The 27422-nt window shown below is 43.8% G+C and overlaps 1 protein-coding gene and 1 long non-coding RNA gene across 2 annotated transcripts in view; one reads left to right on the top strand and one right to left on the bottom strand.

Moving 5' to 3' along the window:
• The window catches only part of LOC146354346 (uncharacterized), a 50736-nt gene extending 43189 nt beyond the window's left edge, over window positions 1-7547 (bottom strand). The window contains exons 1-2 of the long non-coding RNA XR_014788368.1: window positions 7448-7547; window positions 5994-6099 (exon numbers count right to left, since the gene is read on the bottom strand). This is a non-coding gene — a long non-coding RNA (uncharacterized LOC146354346). The remainder of the gene's footprint in view (window positions 1-5993; window positions 6100-7447) is intronic.
• GRPEL2 (GrpE like 2, mitochondrial) lies at window positions 1796-27359 on the top strand. Its single transcript, XM_084838676.1, has 4 exons — window positions 1796-1990; window positions 12134-12290; window positions 17975-18056; window positions 19316-27359. The coding sequence occupies exons 1-4, from the start codon at window positions 1905-1907 to the stop codon at window positions 19663-19665; spliced, it is 675 nt and encodes a 224-aa protein (XP_084694802.1). The 5' UTR covers window positions 1796-1904; the 3' UTR covers window positions 19666-27359.
• The last annotated feature ends 63 nt before the right edge of the window (window positions 27360-27422 follow it).

The raw sequence follows: 27422 nt of genomic DNA, 5'->3' as shown, positions 1-27422 counted from the left end.
ATTCCTTTCCAGAGGATAGCCATGTTAGTCTACTGCAGCAAAAACAACAGAGCCTTGTGGCATATTCTGACAGAAGCTTTCATGGACTATAGTCCACTTCATTAGATGTATGATCATAAAATACATTGATCCAATCAATCCTACCCTCCATTGATCTTTCATCCATCCAGACCCAATGTCCCATTAAGAGAAAGCAGAAAGAAAGAGGGCGGGGGGTGAGGAAGGGAAAGGAAAATTCGGCTAAATCAGGAATTAACTCTAAGGTTATAGTGTAGCTCCTTTTTCTCTTATTCAAGTAACTCCAAAACTCTCCTCTGGATCTGACTGTGCTTATCTCAGGTTTTGTAAGTATTTTAATGTAATTTTGGTTAGTAGCAGAATTAATTTTAAAAATTTAATCTGGTTCTAAATGTTACCTAAAGTTTAGTACTAACATTGGGCAATTCTGAGTGGGTACCTGGTTGGCCACTGTGCAAGCAGAATGTTAGACTACATACATCTTTTGTCTGATTCAGCTTAGCTCTTCTTATGCTGTTATCTAACATTTTACAGCTCCAGCAAAGGAGATCGTTACCTTGTCGTGGTGCTGGAGCTTGAGCACCTCAATGATGCCATGAGCTAAACCGTGAAGGGACACCCAAGACGGGAAGGTCATGGCAGAGAGGTCAGACTAAATACGATCCCTGGGGAAGGTAACGGCAACCCACCCCAGTATTCTTGCCATGAAAACTGAATGGATCAGTACAACCAGAGATATGTCGGTATACCATTGGAAGATGGGACTCCCAGGTTGGAAGATGGTCAAAATGCTACTGGGGAGGAACAGGATAAGTTCAACTAGCCCCAGATGTGATGACGCAGCTAGCTCAAAGCCGAAAGGACGGCTGGTGATGAATTACGAATCCGATGTTCTAAAGATCAAGACACCATAGGAACCTGGAATGTAAGATCTATGAGCCAGGGCAACTTGGATGTGGTTACTGGGGAGATGTCAAGATTAAATATAGACATTTTGAGTGTCAGTGAACTGAAATGGACTGGAATGGGCCACTTCACATCAGATGATATTCTGGAGATGACGGACTCCAGCTTGGGGGAGCTGGGGGTGGCGATGGCCGACAAGAAGCTCTGGCGTGGGCTGGTCCATGAAGTCACAGAGTCGGAAGCGACTGAACGAATAAACAGCAAAAACATTTTACAGAGACATGGCCATGTAAGTCCATTGTACAAAAAGAGAGTGTTCTGGTCATAACAAATTCGAGAGAGGGAGAGAGAGAGAGAGAGAGAGAGAGAGAGACATATTGGTCCATTTAAAAAGACTCCAAAATCAACAGTTGGGCAATACTTTGGGGTTAGCTACCCCCATTCTGTGAATCGCAGCCTGTGCTACAGATGAAAAAAAGGAAGATGCTCAGTTAGGCTTGAACAAGGTTGACAAAGGAGGGGATAGGGTGGCACTGAAAGAGACCGTGCAGGTGGACTTGCTGCTTTTTCCCTGCTAGATTACCGCGGAACAGGCACAAAAATCGATGGGCGCGCCTTTCCCCATCATTATATCTCCGCGCCAGGGAAAGGCCACACCTGTTGGATTTCTGCCTGCGGAAGCGGCGCGCTGTCCGAACCAATCCTTAGGGCGGGCACGCGAACGCCCTCCTCCCATGCGTCAAGCTCCGTTCTCTCTACGCCCTCACGTGCGCCCACTACTTTTGCGAGGTGCGAGCTTATGCCCACCTCGTTTGAAAGGCGGAGCCTCCTTGCGGCGCGAGGGCTGCCGGGAGCTGTAGTTCGCAGGCCCACCGCGGGCGCGGTGCCTGACGGGAGCTGTAGTCGTCGCGCGCCTTGCTTGGCTCCCTCCAGTCGGCGCTCGGCGGTCGGCTGTCCGCCACGCTTCGTCCGGCGGCGGCATGGCAGCAGGCAGGCCTGTGCGGGCGGCGCGGGATTGCTTCAGCCCCTTGCTCCGGTTGAGCCACCATCAGTTCCGCTCCAACAGGTACGGGAAGGGAGGTCGTCGCTGTCGTCTTATCCGCAGCCGTTTCCTTTAGTTCTCCCACCCCCCTCTCCTCAGTCGCCCCCTGCCGAGGTCGTCGCCTTCTCGCCCCTGGGGGGGCTGGCTGGTGCCTTCTCCTGCCGGCCCGTGGTTCGCACGCTCCGACGCCGTTTCCCGCGGCTCTTGCCCCTGACCCGCCTTGCGGCGAGAGGGTGGCTTGGCCTAATGTGCCCATCCAGGGGGGTGCTGGGGAGGGGGCGCGTGCCCCCTTTTTGCGGGAGCGGGGGGCGCGTGCCCCCTTTTTGCGGGAGCGGGGCTCGCGTGCAGCGGCCCCCGGGGGGCGCTCTCCGGACTTTTGTTTCAAAGCGGCCTTCCCCAACCTGGTACCCTCCAGCACCGCTGGACTGCAGCCCCCATCTTTCCCAGCCAGCGTGGTCATTGGCCCTGCTACCTGGGGGCGGGGGGAGATGCAGATTGTAACCAGCATCTGGAAGGCGGTCGGTGGGGGGAGGCCGCTTTAAAAGCGTCCCCCCCTTTACCGCTCCCTTCAGCTCTTGGAAGATCACGAGGCGAAGCCGCCGCCTCGCCTCGCCTCCCAGATTCCCTCGCTGTGGTATCTTCTCCGATGTTCAGGAATGGCCCCGACCCGGGACGTGTATTGGCAGTTCAAGGTTGCCACATCCAGGCTCTTGAGATGCCTCCTGTGCTGTGTCTGCGCCTTTTCGAGAGCTGCACCACCACTCGCAATTTCTTCCAGCTTGTGGCTTCTCTCCCCCCCTTAATAGTGTTGCGACAGAAGCAGAATTAATGCAGTTGGTGGAATGTCCCTTTCTGTGCAGCTATTAAAGCAGCTTTCCCCAACCTGGTGCCCTGCAGATGTGTTGGACTACAACTTCCATCAAGCCCAGCCAGGATGGCCATATTGCTGCCATGCTGATTGTAGCAAGTTCATTTGTGGGTCTTCAGTTTTGAAGCTATTCTTTCCCTCTCGCTTTCACTCTCAAGTCTGCTGTGTGCACTAGGGTGTAAGCCAGCCTTCCCCAACCTCGTGCGACACTAACCATGCAGCCTAGGGGTGATGGGGATTGCAGTCCAACATATTTGGAAGGCACCAAGTTGGGAAAAGTGTGTTAAAGACATACTGGACCCCTCTGAAGTTCTGCCCCTGGACTAGGTGGATGAGTGGTCTGCCCCAAAAAGGTGGTAGAGCCTGTTGATTTAGACCAAGTGTCCAAGGGTGGAGAACGTTTTTCTGCCAAAGGGCCATTTTTCTACCCAAAGGGATACATACCAAAAGTGGACATGGCCAAAGCAAAAAGTAGGTGTGGTCAAGGCAACATTCCCTTTCTCCCACCTTCCTTCTCTCCCCGCCCCCTTCTCTCCTGCCAGGCTTATTTCCACCTTTGCATTTCAGATGATGACAGATGTATCTGCTTCCTGTTCCAATGCTAATACAGTCTTCAGGTTATATCTCCGGCACACCCACCTGATGTTTCAGGCCTTTCTCCCTTTCTCTCCATTTTCTTCTCTGGGAACTGTTAAAGGGGATGTGCCTTGCTCTATGCACAGAGAGGAATGTGAGAGGAAGGAAGAGACTGGGTTACTGCAGAAAAGGGACCTGTGAGGGGGTGTGGCCAGGAAAGGGTGTGACCTGATGGGGTAGGTTCCCCACTACTAATCTAGCATCCTGTTTTTAACAGTAGCTTGCTTTCCTATATTTATATAGCTGTCCCATAACATAAGTTTTCTGGGCAGCTCACAAAAAAAATACATTAAAAGACAATATAAACCGATAAAAACTATTTAAACTAAGACAATAAAAAACACAGATTTTAAAACTGGAAGGCCCAGACTGAGACATACTTTATTTAGAAGGCTCAGGTGAATAAAAAGGTCTTTGCTTGGCACCAAAAGGGCCATAAAGATGACACTAGGAAACCTCTCTGGGAAGGCTGTTAGTGGTTACTGGTGGTTAGTGGTTACTCGCCTCACTTCATTTCGCAGGGGCACTCGGAACAAGGATGTCTCTAGGAAGTCCATAGTTGGGGCATAACGACAACATCCTTCCCCCTTTTGCCTCCCAGCAACTAGTTTTCAGAGGCACACTGTCTCTAAACATGCAGTTCATTGTAGCTATCACGTTGATACATTGACCCCATGAATCTGTCTAATCCAACCTTCCCGAACCTGGTGCCCTCCAGATGTTTTGGATTACAACTCCCAGCATCCCTGATCATTAGCCATACTGTGTGGGGCTGATGGGAGTTGAAATCCCAAGCATTGGGAGGGCACCAGGTTGGGGAAGGCTGATCTAATCCTCTTTTAAAGGTTCTAAACTCTTGTGGCAGTATTGGCAGACTGGTATCTTGATTGCTGTGAGGGGTAAGGGATGGAGGATGTGGGGGTTGGTCCACTTATTCAAGTGTAAAAGAGGTCCGTAGGCTGAATATTTCACATCTGGAGTTGCTGCTTGTCTTATTGGCTATCCATACTTTGAAAACAAAGCTCAGCTCAAAACATCTAAAGTCCCTACCTAAACCCATGGACAGCAGCTTCTTTACGAGTACATTAAGTGTATGCATGCTGAGTGCGTTCTTCTGGTGAAGAGCCCAAATGTTTAAAATACAATTTGTCATCTTGAAAGCCAGTTTGTCAGTAGTGCTTGCATCTATTGGCTTCACCTTCCCCCTCCCCCGCCCTCTGTTGGTCCTCTATGTCATGTGCCCAATGATTGGGGGGGGGGGGGGATTTTCCAGTGCTTTATTTTTCTGCAGAAAATTTTCTATTTCATAAGTTCATTAATAACAATGAATGGATGCCAACTGCAAATACAATATTAGGCAAGCTTGACTATGCCAATATTATAATGAATATTGTTCAGGTGATTATCCCTAGCAAGTATGTGAGCGAATGTCTCCCTATCCACTTTCTCCACACCATGCATAATTTTGTACACGGCTATCATGTCCCTGCCCACTCACCTTTTCTCTAAGCTAATCAGTCCCATATGTTGTAACCTTTCCTTGTAGAGTTGCTCCAGCCCTTTTCTGCACTTTTTCCAGGTCTACAAGTGGCCACTGATTTCACATACATCACCTTTGAAGTAACATGGCCTAAATGTCAGCCACACCAAATGCTTGCACATTCCGTTGATTTCATCTTGTGTTGTAGCATTATTGTCAGTGGGGTAACTGTCTTACAGTTTATTTTGACTGTTCAAATCTAAATCACTATAAAAACCACCAACCAACAACTACCGGCAAACTATTTATTGATGTAAATGGGAGTATCTTTTATTTTTATGTTTTTATCTGTTACTAAATAAGAACACTTTGTTGACAATACCAGATTTGGTGTATTTTCTAGGGGAGCATTTTGTAATACACAAAATATATTTTGGATTTTGTCAGAATCCTGAAAACCTGTTGATTGCAGAATCTCAGTAATCCTTCAAAAACTGTGACTTGAAGGCTGCTTTTCACATTACATTTGAAAGACACAGGTACACTCTTGTGAATTATGCCCATGTCTAAAAATCTGTGGAATTGACATCTCTGAATGCGCATATCTTATTACAGAGGTGAAGTGTTTGTGAGGTAAATCCCAGGAAGCAGTCCTGGAAGTTGTAAGTCTTCTGTCTAAAATAGTTTTGAAATGAAGAAGTATTCTTTTTCATACAAGGTTTACAAGGATCTTTAGATCTCCATGAGACTCCAGAAGTGCATGTGTGTCTGTGAAATGTGATATGAAAGACCAGTGTGGTGTAGTGGCTAGAGTGCTGGACTGGGAGTCGGGAGATCTGGGTTCTAGTCCCCACTCAGCCATGGAAGCTCACTGGGTGACTTTGGGCCAGTCACAGACTCTCAGCCCCACCTACCTCACAGGGTTGTTGTTGTGAGGATAAAATGAAGGAGGAGGAGGATTATGTACGCCACCTTGAGTTCCTTGGAGGAAAAAAGGCGGGATAGAAATGTAATAAATAAATATAAAATGTAATAGTACATACGAGTGACTTTTCCGACACCCTGGAAGATGTCTGGCCCTGTTAATCTTCATCTCATTGGATCAAAGTTGCTGCTTCAAGAACACCTGTTGTAAGACCTTGGGTGGTCCTATTTGAGGAATAGGAGCAAATGTTTTTGTATTACAGTGCTTGACTATATGTGGGAGAACATAAAACAGTAATCAATAGGATTCTAGTATAAAGTTGCATGGGGCTTTTTAATATAGCAATTGTATAAAAGTTCACTTTGAAGGTAGACTTTTTTTGGAGTTAAAACACTGCTGCCTTGTTAATGATTTTTTAAAACTCCCTTCAGCTGCAGCCTCAAGGTGGGTTAAATAACCCAGGGTGGGGCTGCTGTGTCTTGTGAACAGCTACTCTACCTTAGAAGGATCACAGCTCTGTTAATAGACTTTCAAATGAATAATCAGATAGAGCACAAAAACAACAACAATCAAACAACCTGTAAGTAAATTGCTGAAATATAATTTAGTTTGACATTTAAAGAAGTGATCTCATAGTAAATTCCATAGCTAGACTTTGAACTTTCCCCATGAACTTTGCAGGGCAGTATCTCCAGTGATAAATAACCAGCATGTAAGAGATTTGTGTCCTATGCAAACAATATGATATATTACAAAGGAAACGTTAGTAAAGGCAGTATACATGGTTTTGCCAGTAATTTAGTTTTCAGCATAGTTTGAATGCTGTCTTTTTTGGTGTTGGGTTTTTTCCCCCCATATCCCCCATAACCCATATCCAGCCTTTCTATAGGAGTATTCAGTGAGGCAGCTTACAACAATGATTTTTTTAAAAAAAGCAGTACAAATGACCAATATAGAACTGAAACCACAACTTACAACCAATAATACACTAAAACAGACAACAGATTAAACAATAGCAGAAGTAATTCATCCTCATTAATAAAATTCTGATAATGTTGGTATAAAACAGTCTTCACTGCCTGCCTTAAGCATGCATTGGATAGTGCCAGGTATACCTCCCTTGGGAGGCCATTCCAGACCATGGCAAGCACGAATTAAAAGCCCCTCTCCCAGATACCCATTGACTATCCAATGGCAGGGGACCAAAGAAAGGCCTCTGAAGTGAGTGGAATGGAGTTCTTGGGCAGGCTGTTATGGCAGGAGTCTATTGCTGACATTATACTCTTAGGCCATTTAAGACTTTAAAAGTCAAAACCGCCACCTTGAATTGAGCCCAGAAGCAAATTGGTTACCAGTGAAGTCCCACCTTCTTTTAAACTTCCCCTTCCCAATAACGTGGGGTTTAGGCTGTAGATGTGGAGTGACTGACACTCTAGGCACAGGGTTTAACTGCAACAGTTTACTAGTAGATTTAAGGCAAACAAACACATCTAAAGGTATTTACACAATAGAGCTGAGAGATACAAAAGGCATTAAAAGAAAATAAAAGTTGCAAAACAAAAGTTCCTTTACCCTAGCTGCACTTCGACTTTTGTAGACTGCTTCTTCCTGCTCGCTCTTCGGATTCTGCTCTCACTTCCAGGTCTGGCTGTCTCTGCCCTTACTGGCTTTCTTGCTGGCTTTATATACCCTCCTCCCTCAAAACCGAAAGTACTGCTTCAAACCTGATGAAATTTCAGTGGAGAAATGAAACTGACACTTAACCAGAGAAATGAAACTACTCCTCTCAGGGTTACCCCTCCCAACAGAAAACTCCAGGCCTCTCCGCTTTGTCTCTGTAGGCCTCAAACCTTCACACTGGTAAAGAATCAGTACAACATCATCTGATCAAACAGCTCCAGTCAGAAACCTTGGAACTGTATTCTGAACCAGTTTGAAGCTTCCAGACTGTCCTCAAAGGCAGCTTCACATTGAGCAGTTACAGTAATCTCACCTGGGATGTGATCAGTATTGCAAAACTAGAATATAGTAATTGAAATCTTCAGTCCAAACTCAGTTTGTCCACTGTGTTTTGGCCTCCTTTAACATCTGACATGTTAATTAAACTGTGAAAGTCACTTCTCAGATTCTTTAGTCAGTTGAAGAGATTGGCTCATCCATACGTTTGTGTCACTCAGGAAAAACCCTTCAGAATCTCCTTCCTTCCTTCCTTCCTTCCTTCCTTATGCAACTTTGGCCTACACCCACAGCTCAGAGGGCAAGAGTCTCTTGAGGCTGTCAGTGTTTAGATAGGTCTTTTTATCCCCTTTTGATGCAGACTTTTAGGTTAAAATCCTAGTCATACTTACCTGGAAGGAAGTCACATTGAACTCGGTGGGGCTTACTTTTGAGTAGACATGCATAGGATTGTGCTGTTAGAGGCAAAGACACTAGACAGCTCTTCCTTGTATTTCTAGTTCCATATTAAATCTTTTCAGAACTTGGTCTTTAGGACTGAAGGTAATTAATTTTCAGAAACAGGCAAATGTAGGACTATTAAATAATGTGTAGTGATTTAGACTTCACTGCACTGGTAGAAGAGAGAGTGTGCAGGCAGAGATCTACTTCACATAGACTAGTTTCTGGCAAATATTCACTCCCACATTCCTTTCTCACTCAGACACATGCGCACATGTGCAACAAATGTAAACTGCATATGCTTTAATGCTCAAATATAAACAAACAGCCATAGAAATGTAAGCATCTAAAGTGCAACTTGTCTTCGAGGACAAGATTTATACGGTAGTATGAATGTTTATGATTATGATTTATATGGTATTATGAATGTCTTTTAAGTTCGTGCTCTCTGAGTGGTTGTTCCTGTAGCATTTTAACATAAGTTGGTGGTGTTTTGTATTACGGCTTTTATAATGTCACTAATTCAGTATATAGGGCTGCAAGCTCTATTTTATTTAATGACTGTGATAAATCAACCAAAGTTCTAATAGTAGATTTAAAATTTGCCTTCTGATTAATCAGTAGGGCTGACAACAAGCAAAGATTCTGGGTTCTTGAAAGAGCCAACTTCTGTGCAGGCTGTACAGACAAAAATCTTTCCCCCTGCCCAACCCAGCACTTCAGCATGAAGAAAGACTCCCCTCTCCTCCTAGCTTCATTAATTACTCCTGCTGACCGGCACAGCCACCACTCCCAGTCTTTGTGTGTGTTGAGCAGATTATCCAGGCGAGGAAAGAGCAGGAGGAAAATTAGGTGCCTATCAGTCAGAGATGCTAGTGGAGGGGCATTTCCTCCCTGCCCTCTGGAGCCCCTGCTATCATTTGAACAACTGCAGCTTATTCCCTGTCTTTCTGCAAGCACCTAAGCTGTAAAATCTAAATTTTGGGCAATTTTTAAGAGAACAATTACTTCTGACTATGCTAAACAGTGCTTCAGAATGGAACAAATACATTCAGGAGCAACTGTTCCTGATGTGTATTCAGGGAATAGGTTGGTGTGTCAAATGTAGCTTGCCCCCACAGGTGGTGTGGTGCAACAAACACTTTGTGGAGGAATTCATGAGCAGATGTCACTTGAGAGAGTGAGGAGGAAGTATTTGGATGTTGGCCGCTGATGCTAGGGGACATTTAATAATCTTCTAAATGTCTTGGTTCATTTTTAGAAGGTGTGAGGAGGTGACCAGCTAAGTGAAGAATTGAATCAAATTAGCCTTAACCCTCTAAGGCTGACTCAGTGAGCCATTTTAAAGGGGCCTCAAAATGTTCTCTTGGATTAAGAATTCAGCAAATGTTCGAAACTGTAGAAATATGTTTGGCAAATCCCAGAGGCCATTTTTAATATTAATATTTTATATTAAAATATTTAATATTTTAATATAAGCCTCAGAAGGTAATGTTTCCTTTCAGTGTTCTGTATTTTTCAGAGACTGGCTTTGAAGTAGAACAGGTGCATGGTACTGGATAGGAATGAACTGAAACTAGGGCAGGTAGATGTGCTTAGAGAAATTGTGTGATCTGGCACGAATTCTCTCATCTGCCAAGCTATAACATTTCTCTTAGCAATCTATAGTGCAACCCTATGCATGTTTATTCAGAAGTGTCCAGTGGGGCACATTCCCTACTAATTGTGTTTCGGACTACAGTCTTAATATTGATTTACTGCTGGAGCTATTGCTCTGTTCTTCAGAAAGGCAAATGTTCTATATTTCATGCAGGTAATCAGTTTAAAAGTAGTTTTGTTGGATGGAGGCTGTATTCATGCCCTCAATCTCTCAGCGATAATAACCACAACATTTAGCACTTTTCCTAGGAGCTCAACTACTTGATGTATATTAAGTAACTCAGCAGCCTTCCCCAACCTGGCGTTTTCCAGATGTGTTGGGGCTGCAACTCCCATACTTCCCATACTTCTATCTGGATAGTCACCAGCCTCCAAAACCGGAGGCTGCCAACTATCCTATGCAGGGCAGCTGGAGCACAGAGGTGATCCTCTCCTCCTTACTCTGGCTACCCTGCATTTTGCGTAGATGCATGATTTTGCCCATCTAGGCATGGCTTCAGGGAGGGAAGGGGCCTAGAAACTCAATAGGAAGCTGCATAAAGCAGCTTCTGCGGTCCCCGCCCTGCCCCCAGGATTTCCCCCCTTTTCCCTATCTCATCATGCCGGTCCCCGCCCTGCCCCCAGGATTCCCCCCCTTTTCCCTATCTCATCGTGCCGTTTCCAAGTGCAGAGTCGTAGCTGGTGCAGAGAGAATCACAACGGCTATGACAGGGTGGGTAGCACAGTTTCCGGTAGCCAAGGTCGGGGCCCTGGCTCTGACCTCAATTCCCAGAAACCAAACAATCCTATAGCCCTCTAAACAGTGTCTGGTAGCCATAGGATCGCTCCCTTAGTTTGTTACAGGTCCCACTTGTTTCCCTATTACCAATGCAATCATCAGTACAGTGAGTTGTGACTCCATCGTGAAATTTCTTCTCCAAATTCTGACCCATCTGCCTGCCCTGTCTCTCTTGATGCTTTGGCCTAATCTGTTCTGATGCTACAGAAGGCTTCTGTGCTGCCCTCTGGCTATCATTGGCTTAACTGCTAAAATGTCAGCAGTTGTGGGATAGGTGTTGATTATGCGATATTTGAGCATTTGAAAGGTAATTGGAGACCTAGGAATTTGAATTCCAACTTGCAATAACACTTTCTGTTAAATTCAGTCCCTTCATCTATGGCAACACATGTTGATTAATTGTTATCTTAGAGTGTTTCAGGGAAAATAGGTGCCTGCTTCTTATACTGCCCTAGGAACTGGGAAGCAAGAGTCCTTGAGAGCTTGGCCACATATAAAAATGTTGGCAAAGCTTTGAACTCTGTCCACCCAAAGCAAAATAGTAACATTCTAGGAATTTTGTTCATGGTTTTATAGCACTCAGCTTTGCATACTGGCATAAGCACAACTTGAGTGTCGCCTTCTGGGCAAAAAGAACTTGCATGTGCAAAACTGCCCCAAATACTTCCCAGGTGAGTGAATTCCACTCAGCTGAACAATAGAGTGCACAGTCTGCTATGGTACGTCATAGTCACCAACTCCCTAAATGAGCTGAGGATCTCAATGGGTCTTTGTCATGCAGAGCATTCTTACAGTCTTGCTTTAACTAGCATAGAGATGAAAAGGCCACTCTGGGTTTACATGCTGTTGAGACAGTAGCAAATATCTGGCTCCCCTAGCTCATTGAGTAATTCTAAAGCCCACCATATGCTGTAAATGCTAAAGGGCACAAATCAAGTTCTCTTCTTACCTGCCAACCAGCATTACCTGGAGCAGCCTTTGCCAAGTGGTGCCCTCCAGAAGTTCGAACTACAACTCCCATCAGTGTGGCCAGTGGTCAGGGATAATGGAGGTTGTAGTCCAAAACATCTGGAGGGTGCCAAGTTGGAGAAGGCTGGTATAGAGGATCACTTTCTTTCTTAAAAAGCCTGGAGTATTAGTCAATGAAACCTGAATCAAGTTTCCAAGCTGTGTGTGAAAGGATGTCATTTTTCAGCTCTTCTTCCTCCTCAGAGAACTGTGAGTCAGCTCAGTCTTTCCATGCTGGAAGGTGTGAATGAAATGCCCACCCAGTAGCTCAATGCTGAAGTTTGTTCCCTTGACACGGACCAGAAGGGCTGGAACCATCGCGGTCCAGTGGCTGAATCTTTACTTTTAAAACAGACAGGTGCTTTGTTCTCACCCTTGTAATCATTTTTATATCATTGATTGTTGTATCTTTTCAGAGGTTTGCTCTCTGCCTTCAGCACCGCTGCACAACAGAGGAGCACGGGGGATGATTGTGGCCCAGAAGATCCTCATGATGAACCTAGACATCTCCTGAATGAAAACAATTTAGAGCACAAAGCCATTAAATTGGAAGAACAAGTCCGGATCTTAACAGTAAGTACCTTTGTTGACCTCAGTGTTTGTCCTAAGAGATCTGAGTTTCGAGGTTTCAGTCTGTGTGTCCCAAGTGCCTGGCTCCATAATCTACAGCACACAGTGTGGTCAAAAAGTGGAATTTGTAGAAGCAGATAAAGGTTTTGAAAGACTTACTAAAGATTGGAGACATGACAGTAGTGACATGGCAGGTTTTGTCTTGCATCAAGTGACAGAAATTTAAAAGTTACAATTGAATAAGAACATGGCTTAGAAATCATACTGGCCTAAATGAAATGGCTGAACAAGAAAATATTTGAGAATGTTGCTAACCGAGGAGAAGACTATGAAAACTGCCCTTAGAAACAAGAAAGAGGAGAGATCTTGGAAGATAAAGTTAGAATTTGTCATCCACTGGTCAGAAGGTGACAGACAAGACACTTACAGGAACACTGCGAGTAGGTACCTGGTGAGTCACTCTTGGAGAGTGGCTAATGCCTCGCATTTTACCTTCCTTCCTTCATGGCTTAAACCTCAAATGCTCTTGGAAAGCACTGACCTAAGTACATGAAGTTGTTTGGTACTGTATTTTGACCAATAGTCTAGCTGTAATCTGTCCCATGTTTAATTCCATAGTAGGCCATGGTCTAATCCAAAATATTTTATTTTTCTCCTGGCCCACTTTTCTCTGGCTCATTAAATCAGTCACCCTATGTTACCTTTTGGCATTTCTGACATTTCTGCATGGATGAAGTTTTGAATAGCTAGAAGGGATTTTGTTATTATTACTTGATTTATTTTTATTACTCAAATTTATATACTGCTTCCTACAGAGGTATCAGAGCAGTGAACATAAAATATATCATCAAAACAACAATAACATATAACAGTGAAACAATTGCTGTTGTTGTTCAGTCGTTAAGTTGTGTCCGACTCTTCGTGACCCCATGGACCATAGCACGCCAGGCCTTCCTGTCCTCCTCTCTCTTCTGGAGCATGCTCAAGTTCATATTCATTGCATTGGTGATGCTATCTAGCCATCTCATCCTCTGCCGTCCCCTTCTCCTTTTGCCTTCAATCTTTCCCAGCATCAGGGTCTTTTCCAGTGACTTTTCTCTTTGCATTAGGTGGCCAAAATATTTCAGCTTCAGCTTCAGGATCTGTCCTTCCAATGAGCAGTCAGGGTTGTTTTCCTTTAGGATGGACTGATTTGACCTCCTTGCAGTCCAGGGGACTCGTAAGAGTCTTCTCCAGCACCACACTTCGAAGGCATCAATTCTTCGGCGCTCAGCCTTCCTTATAGTCCAGCTCTCACAGCCATACGTTGCTACTGGGAAAACCATAGCTTTGATTAGACGGACCTTTGTCGGCAAGGTGATGTCTTCGCTTCTTACTATGCTGTCTAGGTTTGCCATAGCTTTCCTCCCAAGGAGCAAGCGTCTTTTAATTTCATAACTACAGTCACCGTCTGCAGTGATCTTGGAGCCCAAGAAAGTAAAATCTGTCACTGCTTCCATTTCTTCCCCTTCTATATGCCAGGAAGTGATGGGGCCAGATGCCATGATCTTCATTTTTTTAATGTTGAGTTTCAAACCAGCTTTTGCACTCTCCTCTTTCACCCTCAACAAGAGGCTCTTTAGATCCTCTTCACTTTCTGCCATTAGGGTGGTATCATCTGCATATCTGAGGTTGTTGGTAATTCTCCCGGCAATCTTAATTCCGAGCTGTGATTCATCCAACTCGGCGTTTCTCATGATGTACTCTGCATATAAATTGAATAAGCAGGGCGACAATATACAGCCTTGTCGTACTCCTTTCCCAATTCTGAACCAATCGGTTGTTCCATCTCTGGTTCTGACTGTTGCTTCTTGACCCTCGTACAGGTTTCTCAGGAGACAGGTAAGGTGGTCTGGTACTCCCATCTCTTTAAGAATTTGCCACAGTTTGTTGTGATCCACACAATCAAAGGCTTTAGCATAGGCAACGAAGCAGAAATAGATGTTTTTCTGGAATTCCCTTGCTTTCTCCATGATGCAGCGAATGTTGGCGATTTGATCTCTAGTTCCTCTGCCTCTTCGAAACCCCGCTTGTACTTCCGGTAGTTCTTGGTTCACATACTGCTGAAGCCTAGCTTGTAGGATTTTGAGCATCACCTTGCTGGCATGTGAAATGAGCGCAATTGTACAGTAGTTTGAACACCCTTTGGCATTGCTCTTCTTTGGAATTGGAATGTAAACTGACTTTTTCCAGTCTTGTGGCCACTGTTGAGTGTTCCAAATTTGGTGGCGTATTGAGTGCAGCACTTTAACAGCATCATCTTTTAGGATTTTAAATAGCTCAGCTGGAATACTGTCATCTCCGCTAGCTTTGTTGTAAGTAAATGCTTCCTAAGGCCCACTTGACTTCACTCTCGAGGATGTCCGGCTCAAGTTCAGTGACCGCACTATCACGGCTATCAGGGACATTCATATGTTTCCTGTATAGTTCTTCCGTGTATTCTTTCCACTTCTTCTTAATCTCATGCTTCTGTTAGGTCCCTGCCTTCTTTGTCCTTTATCATGCCCGTCTTTGCAGAAAACATTCCCTTGAGATCTCTGATTTTCTTGAAAAGATCTCTAGTCTTTCCCATTCTGTTGTTTTCCTCGATTTCTTTGCATTGTTCATTTAAGAAGGCCTTCTTGTCTCTTCTTGCTATTCTCTGGAACTCTGCATTCAGTTGGATATATCTTCCCCTTTCTCCCTTGCTTTTCTCTTCCCTTCTTTCCTCAGCTACTTGTAAAGCCTCATCAGACAGTCACTTTGCTTTCTTGTATTTCTTTTTCTTTGGGATGGATTGAGTTGCTGCCTCCTGAACAGTGTTACGGACCTCCACGCATAGTTCCTCAGGCACTCTGTCTATCAGGTCTAATCCCTTAAATCTATTCCTCACCTCCACTGTATATTCGTAAAGGTTATGATTTAGGTCATACCTGAATGGTTTAGTGGTTTTCCCTACGTTCTTCAATTTAAGCTGAAAATTTACAAGAAGCAGCTCATGATCTGAGCCAGAGTGAGCTCCAGGTCTTGTTTTTACTGACTGTATGGAGCTTCTCCATCTTTGGCTGCAAAGCACATAATCAATCTGATTTCGATATTGACCATCTGGTGATGTCCATGTGTAGAGTTGCTTCTTGTGCTGTTGGACAAGAGTGTTTGCTATGATCAGCGTGTCTTGACAAAACTCTATTAGCCTTTGTCCTGCTTCATTTTGTTCACCAAGGCCATGCTTGCCTGTTATCCCGGTGATTTCTTGACTTCCTACTTTAGCATTCCAATCCCCTATGATGAAGAGGACATCTTTTTTTGGTGTTAGTTCTAGAAGGTGTTGTAGGTCTTCATAGAACTGATCAACCTCAGCTTCTTCGGCCTCAGTGGTTGGGGCATAGACTTGAATTGCTGTGATGTTGAATGGTTTGCCTTGGATTTGTACTGAGATCATTCTGTCGTTTTTGAGATTGTACCCCAGTACTGCTTTTCCCACCCTTTATTGACTATGAGTGCTACTCCATGTTCTCTTAAGGGATTTTTGCCCACAGTAGTAGATATAATGGTCACCTGAATTAAATTCACCCATGCTTGTCCATTTTAGTTCGCTGATTCCCAAGATGTCGATGTTCAATCTTGCCATCTCATGTTTGACCACCTCCAGCTTACCTTGATTCATTGATCTGACATTCCAGGTTCCTAAACAATATTGTTCTTTACAGCATCGGATTTTCTTTTCACCACCAGACACATCCACAGCTGAGTGTCCTTTCGGCTTTGGCCCAGCCGCTTCACTCTTTCTGGCGCTACTTGGAAATACCCTCTGCTCTTCCCCAGTAGCATATTGGACACCTTCCGACCTGAGGGTCTCATCTTCCAGCGTCATATCTTTTAGCCTTGTGATACATTCCATGGGCTTTTCTTGGCAAGAATACTGGAGTGGGTTGCCATTTCCTTCTCCAGTGGACCACATTTTGTCAGAACTCTCCGCCATGACCTGTCCGTCTTGGGTGGCCCTGCACGGCATAGCTTATGGCTTCACTGAGTTACGCAGGCCCCTTCGCCACAACAAGGCAGTGATCCATGAAGGGGAGTGAAACACTACAACAATAAAAATGTTAATCAGCAATAAAATCTCACACTCTACTATGTACTACAGACCATAACTAGAGATGAATTGCCAGTTCTAACAGGCCATACCACTGATACTAGATGTTTTCCATCTTGATACTTAAGGCTACAATCCTATACATGGGATTCCCCCATTAATAAGGCTTACTTCTGAGTAGACATGCATAGGATTGCACTATAAATTTCTTTCCACGCGTAGCCATTGTCAAGCAGACTTTTAAAGATCTTTCCAAAATACTCCAAAATGGCTGGCAGTTTGTCCTTACTAGCATTTTGCTTGATATTCTCTTCAACAAGAGAATTGTAGCATCTTCTTAGTATGAATAAATTCATCAGTTTATAGCACAATCCTATGCATGTCTACTCAGAAGAAAGTCTCATTGAGTTGAATGGGACTTGCAACCAGGTAAGTGTGTATATAGGATTGCAGCCTTAAATAATATTGTATTGACTTTTAACCTCTAGGGGCACAATCATATGCATGTTAAGACAGAAAAAAGTCCTACAACTCCCAGCATGCCTCAGCCAGCTACGCTGGCTGGGGCATGCTGGGAGCTGTAGGGATTTTTTCTGTCTAAATATGCATAGGATTGCACCCTAAGATTTTTATACCTAGACTACTTACGGTAATACCAGTTGTTCAAAGCTATGCAGGGCAGTAGTCCATTCTTGCAAATACTATGGAATGGCCAGATACCCGTCCAGTATCTGCTCTAACTGCTGCCACCACAGTGCAATCACTGCTTTCTGTCTAGGTTCTTTAAAGCTGGGCCAGGCAGCAGCAATGCCTTTTCAGCACAGGGAAAACAGTGCTCTATGTAGCAGTGCCTGCTGCTATTCCCTCTGCCTTCCATCAGATGGTGTTTGGAATGGAATGTGTGTCACTGCCTGTCATTGTCCATCAGGCAAGGAGGCAGATTAGGCCCAGTTTCCATGGACAGACACATTCTAATGATAACATGGACAATAGTGTCTAGCCCTTCAATATACTTTATCTTATGAGTAGGTTAAGGAGGGGCAATAGCATTAGGCTACGTGGAGTTGTTTATGTAAGTGATGCTGCTTTCACATTTTTCTAATTATTTTTTTCTGCATAAGTGATGAGGATGGAAGCCAAAGCATTAGCTCTAAATATATTTTGAAATTACCCTGTTGTTAGTCTGTCTTTCATTCATATATGTGTGTGTGTGTGTGTGTGTGTGTGTGTGATACATATACATACATGTACATGCGTGCAATATATATATGTATATCTTCTACCCTATGTCTTCCTTGCAGTTGTTCCCTTGTTAGAGGAAGAGGATATTGGAGGGGGGGAAAGATGTTAAAGCAGCGATGTTTTTGAAAATGACACACAATTTTAATAATTTCTACTGCAAATAACAAACCCATTACCTTTTTTCTCAAAGCAGCAGCTGTAGACTCTTATTTGTCCAACAAACTGTATTTAATCACCTTTCTCTGGGTTTGCAGCATTATGGAATGTCCATTGTTCTATTGCTTCAGATAATGTTCTTGTGTCTGACTCCGCTTCTTTGCTATGTGTGCAGGAACGATACCAGAAAGCCCTGACAGATTCTGAAAATGTCAGGCGGAGGACGCAGAAGTTTGTAGAGGATGCTAAGATTTTTGGTAAGCAAAAGGGTGCCAGCGTCATACAGATGTAGAACCTGCTGCAGCACTACCTATCTGTTTACCCAGTGTTTGTTTGTTTGTTTGTTTGTTTAAATCATTAAATATTCTTCATAATATCCCAGGGTAGTTTACAATGTGAATTAAAAAAAACACCAAGTTATACAATAAAGCAAGTAAAACCAGTAAACAAATAACACAATTAAACATTAATTAAACAGCAGTTAAAAATTTATCTCCAGCATTTAAAATACATTATCCTTCCAATACTTTACATGCAAACCTGAGAGAATAAAAATGCCTTAACCTGTTGCCTAAAAGATATTGGAGCAGGTGCTAGGTGGCCCTCATTGGGGCAGGTGTTCCCTAACTCATATGCTTCAGTTGAGAAAGCCCTCTCTCCTTTGTTGCTTTTTGCTTGATCTCATGGTGATGACACTGTGGGAAGGAGACTGGAATATCTTAGCATTCAGGCATGATAAGGTGGTCCTTAAGGTGCGTGGACCCCAAGTCATGAAGAGTTTTAAAGGTCAAAACCAGCATCTTCAGTTGGGCTCAGAAGCAAACAACAGAGAGGGCCTCAAAATAGCCAAAAAACAACAAAAGTGATACAAGATCACACAGGTGATTGATTGCAAAGTTCAATCAGTTGTGATTCTTGTGTGTTAGTAAATCATTTCGATTTAAACACAATTTTCAAAAATGTCTTATTTACCTGTGAATTCCAATCTGCTCTGCACCAGTGGGAGATTTGATAAATTGCTTTGAAGCTGATGTATGTAATTGCAGCTCCATTGCTTTGATGAGGGTGGTTCAGATTTTAAAGTTAGAGCCCTGCACACAATGAGCATCCTCTGGCACTTCTTTCAGAGATGTTGTTTACTGACAAGCTGAACTAAAGAGAACATCGTTCACAACTTTTTTGGCATGTTGAAACAGTTCTATGAAAAACACACACCTTACGTTAGAAGAAATAGCAGAATTCTAATTATGATGACTCAAAACAGTTCGCTATTTGGAGAAAATACCGTCTCTGGGCTAAGAACATGTTGGTATTGCATATATATACTATGGAAGACCAATCATGGGAACTGAGAGAAGCTGGGAGCAACTCAGTGGAAACTAATGTTCTGCCCTTGAAAACCAGCGGCAGTATTTGATGGACCCTGCTTTTTTTTAAGAGAATATTACAAGCTGTAATTCTAATGTGTTGTTGAACTGTTGTCATCCTAACCTTCTGCTTATTTATGTGTTTGCAGGCATCCAGAGTTTTTGTAGAGACCTGGTAGAAGTAGCTGATATCTTGGAGAAGACCACAGTGTGCACTGTAGAAGAACACAGTGACCCAGCTCTGACTCTGAAGAAGATCTGTGAAGGCCTGTCTCTCATAGAGTCCAAACTGCAATGCATATTTGCTAAGCACGGCCTCCAGAAAATGAGCCCTGTTGGTGGCAAATATGACCCCTATGATCATGAAATAGTGTGTCATGTGCCAGCAGAGGAAATGCAACCAGGCACTGTGGCATTAGTGACTCTGGATGGCTATAAACTCCACGGCCGCACTATTAGACATGCACATGTAGGTGTGGCAGTAGAATCACATGAATGAGGTGGACATGCTTATTAATACCTGAGACCCAAATGAACAGATTTCTCTGACCGCATGACTATTGCTGCTAGTATGGCATGTCTTCTCTTTATTATTTATTAAGCCAAGCTTTGGTGGCTGCTCAGGATGGGTGCAGTAGCTTGACCTTCGCTTCCAAGATGTACAGTTATTTAATGTTACTTTTCCTGTGTTATAAATATTTTTCTGGCTGTTTCTGAGGCATATGTAGAGTTTGAACTTTAATGTTTTCAATTTCAGTTCAGTTCTCCATTCTGCGATGGAGGGAAAAAGGAATCCTAGGGCAATATTGTGCAATGGAACTTCCCCTTCCTCCCTTCTGGTGGTACAGCTAGAGCATTTTAGATCCCAGACCTAATAGTGGGGGGGGGGGGGGGCGCTCCCTTGGGAAGGACACTTTTTACATGCTTAGAGGCACTCATATTACTTCACATATCAACATTAAAGGGGAGCTCTTCCCCCACTACCTCCTCTACTTCTACATATTTCTCCTCTCTCTTGATCCATGCCCAAAATGGCAACTTCCCAGTTTTCTCTTTTGCAAACTCCTCCACAACCCATGATCTTTCCACCAATCTCACAATTTTAAAATTCTGTCTTTCCACCAACATTCAAAGGTTTCTTCTTGCTATACAATCTGTATTGGTAAACCAGCCAGGCTAATGCGTGCAATGGAAGGTTGGGAGGGCATGCCTGGCTCTGCCTTGTCCAGCCAGTCTGCTGCTGTAGAAAGGGTGGGTTGGCTGCTGCTGCATCCCAAGGATGAGGGGGAAGGATGGAGATGTTTTTGGGAGGAGGAGGTGACTGAGATTGTGGGGGCAGTGAGAGGCAACTGGCAACGAAGGAAGAATGAGGAGGGAGTGAGATCAGTTGCTTCCAAATATAGCTGCTGCTCATTTAGCTTAGATAATTAATCAACAGTGCACACTTGCCAGTAGAGTGAGAAGGCTGCAGCGGATGATTGGAGCAGAGATCCATTCCAAATCTCACTGGTTGCTGCAGCATTCTCACGCCAGTGGCAGTGTGTATCGTCTGTCAGTTTGTCCAAGGTAAGAGAGCAGCAGTAGGGACTACATTTGGAAGTGTAGGAGGCAGCTGAGGTGTGCAGTGGGTGATTGGACTGCTGGAGGCAGTTCAGGGCCCTTCCTGTGCTGAGGACAAGGTGGGATACCAGACATTTGCCCTGAAGTTTGTGGGTAGTGGTGCCACGGCTCCCCTCCATTCCTCTGTGCCCCTCCATCTACTGGCGGGGGCTGCAAGGTGGAAGGGAAAGTCATCAACTTCACATCTGCATTCTTTAAGACCTCTTGAGTAGATACCGCTTGGATTGCCAATAAGGCCTAGAACATGATCTCTTGTCACCATTGTTTGCCTCAGTTCTTCAGACTCCATTCTGAAAATGTCATTTTAGACACTGGTATCTACCCTACATCTTCTACAGTGAAAACAAATGCAAAGTATTGATTCAACTCTGCAATCTCCTTATCCTCCTTTAGCACACCTTTTACTCTTTTTATTATTCAACAGGCCAACCACCACCCTATCCCTTTTCCTGCTTCTGATATATTTAAATCTTGTTTATTGTTGGCCTTAATGTTTAGCAATAATCTTCTCATATTCTTGTTGTTGTTGCATCCCTTATATCCCTTGTGTGCTTACACACGAGTTGTTCCTTTTTATTCGCATTTGGACAAGACTTCCATTTTCTGAAGAGCGCTTTCTAGCCTCTAATAGCTTCCTTGACTCTTCTTGCTAACCACATTGGTGACCTCATGGACTTGTTGGGGCTTTTGCTGATCTATAGTATGCATTCTAGCTGAGCTGCTGTTATTGTGATTTTGAATCAAGGTGCATCCAGATGGAGGGTTCTTAGCTGTACCAGTTAGAAGGCTTAGTGCAGCTGTTCTGTTTTTTTCTCCATGGATTTTCTGCATTAAGGAAAAAGATAGAAGAAAACATGGAAGGGTCACAAGTAGAAGATGATGATGTCTGAAATGCCAGTGTACTTTGTGAATGAGGCAGGTTGATGGCATCATAAAAACCTTGTCTGGATGCACCCTCAGCCCCAAGTATTTTGAAGGGATTTGTCCTCTTGACTTTTCTTTTCAACTTCCTTTTTACCAGTCCTCACATTTTTGAGAAGTTTCTCAAAAGTGTTGGACTTCTTTGGCAATTTTCCACTTGCAAGTAAATTGACTTTAATATCCCTGTGGTCACTGCTTCCAATCAGTTCAGGAGTACTTATGTCTCACACCAAGTCCCAGGTACCACTTAAGATTAAGTCCAGGATCATCTCCCATCTGGTTTGTTCCATGACAGACTGTTCTAGGGCACAGTCATACAGGGCACAATCTTATGCATGTCGAGACAGAATAAAGTCCTACAACCCCCATGCTGGCTGGGGAATGCTGGGAATTGTTTCTGTTTAAACGTGCATAGGATTGCTTCTTAGAGAATCTTAAAAAATTACCTCTTTGTCATGATCTGAACATGCATTTACCCTGGCTATGTGAAGGTAATTGAAATCATCCATTACTATAATGCTTTCTCCTGTGGATGCTTCCTTGCATTCATTTTCTATCTCAAGATCCTTGAGTATTTTGGTAAGGGGGGTGGGCAATAGTATGTTCCCAGCACTAAATTACTTTCGGGGCCTGGAATTTTAAATGATATCTGCTTTCCTTGAAGTTTTGGACAAGTTACTTTAACCTCTAGTTTTCTACACGTAAAGAGGAAATATGATACTTGCCTACCTCACAGGAATGCTATTGTTATTTAACAGTTGTAAAGCACTCAGAAGATGAAAGTCTCTTTAGGTGCTGAATGGAATGATGTGGTTTATGGTACCCAGCAGAATTGTTTCTGCAGCTGTTCATTTGACAATTACTTTTAGAATTGGAGGTCTTCCTCACACCTACCTGCCTATCCCAAACCTCTGAAATCTTCACTATAGTACATTTTGGGATACAGATTTGATCTCTGAAAAGTCCTGTAACTGCTTAGTTAAAAATGGGAGGAAACAAAATTCAGTGGTAGAACACATGCTTTTGCCTGCAAAAGGTTTCGTTCCCTGCATCTCTTCTGAGGTAACAGAGCTGGAAAAAGACCTTGGTTCTTCTTGGTTAACCCAGGTGGGAAAGACCTCATCCAGAGACCTTGTCACTGCCAGTTAGAGTAAGATAGTACTGGACTAGATAGCCCAATGGTCAACGTTATACCAGTATAAGAGATTCTGTTGGAACTCGTCAAGTTTCTACCCTAAAATATATTTTAAGATTAGGAGTTTTCAAAGATTTCTTGATTATTAAGCTCAGATGGTTCCTAGATACTTTATGAAGATTTAGATTTCTTGTCTAAAAATTCTTCAAATTATTTACTGCAACTTTCAAGCACAATTTGATACATTGTCATCAGTGCTGGAAGTGACTGAATAGTCTTGGCCTTCAAATGGGAAGTAGTCTTTTGTGCTGTTTGAGCTCTCAAGTAATTGATAAATAGTATTGTAGAAAAAGTTGGTTCAGGGAGCAATCCTATCTGGATCGATAGTCGCCTCCAACCCCAGGGGCAACCGCCTATCCAGTGCAGGGCGAGAGGAATGGTGAGGAGCAGATCTCCTCCCCCCAACCTGTTTTCGTGGCTAGACAGCCGATTTCAGCTGTCTAGTCATGGGACTTCAGAGTGTGGGAAGCGGCAGCCGGACGTGTCGTACTGGCATTTCCGGCCTCCCTGCCCCTGGGAATGCCCTATTTTTGCCGCTCCGTGCTGCTCTTACGAGCATGGAGCCAACCTGTGCTGCCTATGAGGCAGCGCAGGAGGGGGTAGGGGTCAGTTCTCCAGGAACAGACCTCGGAGCACAGGCTCCAAGGTCAGTTCCTGGGAACCGACTTATCCTATGGCCATCTAGCCACTAGTGGCCATAGGATTGCTCCCTCAGATACTACTTGTTTAGAAATCAAATCTATCCTTTGTTTTTAATTTAGTTACTTAAAAAAATTAAAGTATCAGAATAAACATTTGAAGTGTCCTTGAGTTAATTTCAGTAAAAATAGTGGGGAAATGATTAGATTCGGGGGGTCTAAGATTTAGTAGAAACTCAGGAACTAACTTTATGTAGCCACTTGAGAGCAATTCAGCAGAAAGATGGAAGGCAAGTGGATGTTTGGTTCCAATCACTTTTTGTGAAACAGGAAAGCTAAAGATGCATGTGTGAAAAATCCTGTTTAAGCGACGATGGAGGAGAGACAACCTGAGTCCTAGGTGAAACCATAAAGAAACAAGCCTCAGTGTGGACAGGCTTATTTCAAACTAATGTCCATTTCCTTTTTCAAAGTAAGTTTGCCCTGGCAAAATGATCTGGCTAACTTGCTCAGTCCTGGTTAGAGGTGATCATCTGAAGTTTCCAGACCCTTTGCTTGCTTCCATGTTACTTCTCTTACCTTGTACGGTTAAGGGGCAATTCTTGACTCTCTGAAACTACAAAAGTGAAACATCCAAGGTGATGTTTCTTTCCAGTAAATCTTATCATGTAACCGACATACTTCGGTTAGTAGAACGTGTTCGGAAGAAGTGTCATATGAACACTATCTTGGGTAGGTGTACTTGAACTGAATTCATTCCCAAGGGATATCTGCAGCATTAAATGGGAGGGTATAAGTAAATTTTCCTTATAGCAATATAAGAGATTCTGTTGGAACACTTCAGGTTTCTAAGGAAATATATTTTAAGATTTGGGGTATTCAAATATTTCTTGATTATTAAACACAAAGTGTTTTAGTATCACCTTTGCCAAGGCAAAAGAACAAAGTATTGCAGCATAATCCCAAGCATGTTTACTCAAAAGCAAGTTCCATTGAGTTAAGTGGTGCTTACTTCCTAGTAAATGGGTTTAAGATTGCACCCTTAGGCTGCAATCCTGTAAGTCAACATGCATAGGATTATACGGGTCTTCTATAGTTTGTTTTTTAAAAGATGGCTAGCTGTTTGTGTGTACAGTAGAAATTCACACAGTTGAATGCTGATCATATTAATCCAAAGGTTCTTTCTTGATGGCGGCGAGATAGAAAACCCATATTTCGAACATAGCAATGCCTTCAAATCACCCTGCACCATGTTCTTACAAATAAAAGTTATCTTTTTTGAACTCCTGTCTTATGAAACATGTGAATTCATTTGCTCTGAATACCCTGTGAATAGAACATGACCAGTCAGAAATTTAGAAATGTTTTTTTTCTTGCTTTTTTGAAATCAGCAGGGCTCTTGGGAGGAGGGGACTTAATTACACTGGTGTCTTGAGTTAGTCAACATCTGCTTTTATACCTTCGCAAATCCACACCAGTGGGGTGTATATTCTGCTGACTCAATGACAACAGCCACTATCTCACATTTAATGTCTTTTGTATTAAATAAAACAGAAGTGCAGCTTCAAATTCACTTTCTGCTCAGGCTGAATACTTTGATCTTTTATTATTATTGTTCTAGCCCATGAAAGCTTATGCCACAATAAATTCCACAGGAATGCTTTATGGGGTTTTGACACAACATAGCTACTCTTCTGGAAACTGGTTTCTCAGGATCTCTTGAATGTTCTTTTACTTAGCTCTGCAGCTATATATATGGGCCTACCCAGGGTTTGCACTGAGCAGGTCTTACGCAACCCAGAAATAATGAAATGAAACAGTTTATTGGAAAGGTAACAGGTGAAATGGCAGCACTGGTGATATTGTTTTCTTTTTGGTTAAACAGCCAAGAAATAGAGGAACTAGTATAGCATAATGTCTAAGAGTGTGAGGTGATACAGGAGTTGTGATCCACAAAGTCATAAGAATATAAGGAGAGCCCTGCTGGATCAGATCAAAGGCCCATCTTGTCAATGTAGTTTTTCCTCCAGTGGCCAACCAGATACCTCCAGAAAGACAACAAGCAGGGTGTGAAGGCAATAGCCCCTCCTTGCCACCCAGTGACTTTAACTCAAGATAGAGAAACATGCACACGATGTTTGCATATCTATATTATCTGTCCCCTTCAAGTTTTAATGGGTTCCAGTTGCTTATAGTGATCACATGTTCTTAGCATACTTGGGTCTGTGCTATGGAAGCTCTGTAAGGAAACAGTCTAAGTAGCATTGTGAGTGTGTGCATTTTAAAAATACCTGGTTGGTAGATGAAACTAGGGGTAATTTAGTGAAAGGAGGCAGAGTGGGGCTTTACTGGTCAGGAGCTGGAACCTGATGAGTTTTTGGTGGGGCCTGGTAGAACTTGGTTCACCAGGGAATGGGGTCAGTAGGGGGGAAATGAGAAATTTCCTATCTCAAAATAACCTAACTCTATTCAACAAATACTGAATGATGGAAAATTACCGAATGGGCACATATACCTACCCAAACGGGCAAGCTCCATCTAAGGAAGGGTGCAGGGAAGAGCTGTGAAAAGTCCTGTTTGTGCTTAGTGTGGCCTAAACTATCTCTAGCATCCAAGAACCAAGATAGTTGCTATTTTGCATACATCTGTACGGTCTTGCAGCTATCCTGCCATCACTTGAATCAGTTGTGTTGCCAATAACATGCACTGAACTCTGCATGAATATGCTTTTTGCACTTGCAATCAAATGCCAAAATACCACTACTGTTGCATTTGGCATGTTGGTGAGATGTTTAAAATCCCTGCCTATGGTGTATTTCTATGATATTTTTATAGAATGAATTGTTTTATATGCTATTAGTGATTTTAATTTTTGTAAGCCACCCTCAGTAGTGCACAGGCACTGCAAGGATGGGATGAAATTCCTATGAAAGTGAAAAGGCCAATGCTTCTAGGCAAATAGTGCCAGGCAAATAGTGCCTTGGACATTTGAATAGGATCAATGGAAAGTCAAAATGGCATACAGGCAGCCCTACCATTTGGCAAAGTGAGGTGGCTGCCCTAGGCAACGGATGCGTGACAGCAAGATGTTAGAGATCAGAGCTGTGTGTGCCATGTCGCCTGTCCTGCACCCTTCCCAGTTGGCTTCTGTCCTCAGACATAGTAGAGGATGCTGCCCCATTGCCAGGGTTCAAGATTCAGATACAGTCAGTCTGATCAACATCAGTGCATAGAATGGAGAGGAGGCATCACCTGGTACTCCTCAGGCAGCAGCATGTCTTGGGTCAGCCCCCTCCGATGACACCTCAATCTTCCTTAGCAGGTCTTTTGCAGGAGAGAAAATGGTGCCCTTGCCTCCCCTTCAGACCTGATCTGAGTGGGGCTTCCCGCAAAAGGCGAGACTCAGCAGCCAGACCAGAATTTTGAAGAGCAAGAAATGGTTCTCCTGAGGAGAATTCGGCGGCTTCGTGTGGCAAATGAGCTTCACGGTTCAAAGGGCTAGATTCGGAGCAGGACATCGGGATAATCTGTGCTGTGCGCATACACATAGGCCTACCACGCCCCGTTGTAGCCTTTCTTGACCTGGTGCCCTCCGAACGTGTTGGACTACAATTCCTAGCATCCCCAGGCCTGCTGGGGGGTGCTGGGAGTTGCAGTCCAATGCATTTGGAGGGCACCAGGTTAGGGAAGGCTGCCCTGCTGCCCTTCGAGCGCTCCCCGCGAGCGGCGCTAACAGCGCAAGGGAGAGGATGGCTCGCTCGGCGCCCCCGCTCGACAGGCGCGGCGCCTCCTCCTCCGCAAGGGAGCCTCCCGCCTGCGCGCTCCGCCACACGGAGGACGAAGGAGGCGCTGCGAGAGGCGCAGCCAATGAACAAGCTGCTT

Source organism: Heloderma suspectum, chromosome 2 (genome assembly GCF_057233095.1).
Source record: "Heloderma suspectum isolate Gila_16-S chromosome 2, 16-S_ref, whole genome shotgun sequence".
Classification (NCBI taxonomy): domain Eukaryota; kingdom Metazoa; phylum Chordata; class Lepidosauria; order Squamata; family Helodermatidae; genus Heloderma; species Heloderma suspectum.
This window is presented reverse-complemented; position numbering and strand designations above follow the sequence as displayed.

Coding starts and splice junctions, on each gene's coding strand:
- GRPEL2 (XM_084838676.1), top strand. CDS start 1,905: ATGGCAGCAGGCAGGCCTGTGCGGGCGGCGCGGGATTGCTTCAGCCCC. Junction 1,991..12,133: donor CATCAGTTCCGCTCCAACAG/GTACGGGAAGGG, acceptor GTATCTTTTCAG/AGGTTTGCTCTCTGCCTTCA. Junction 12,291..17,974: donor AACAAGTCCGGATCTTAACA/GTAAGTACCTTT, acceptor CTATGTGTGCAG/GAACGATACCAGAAAGCCCT.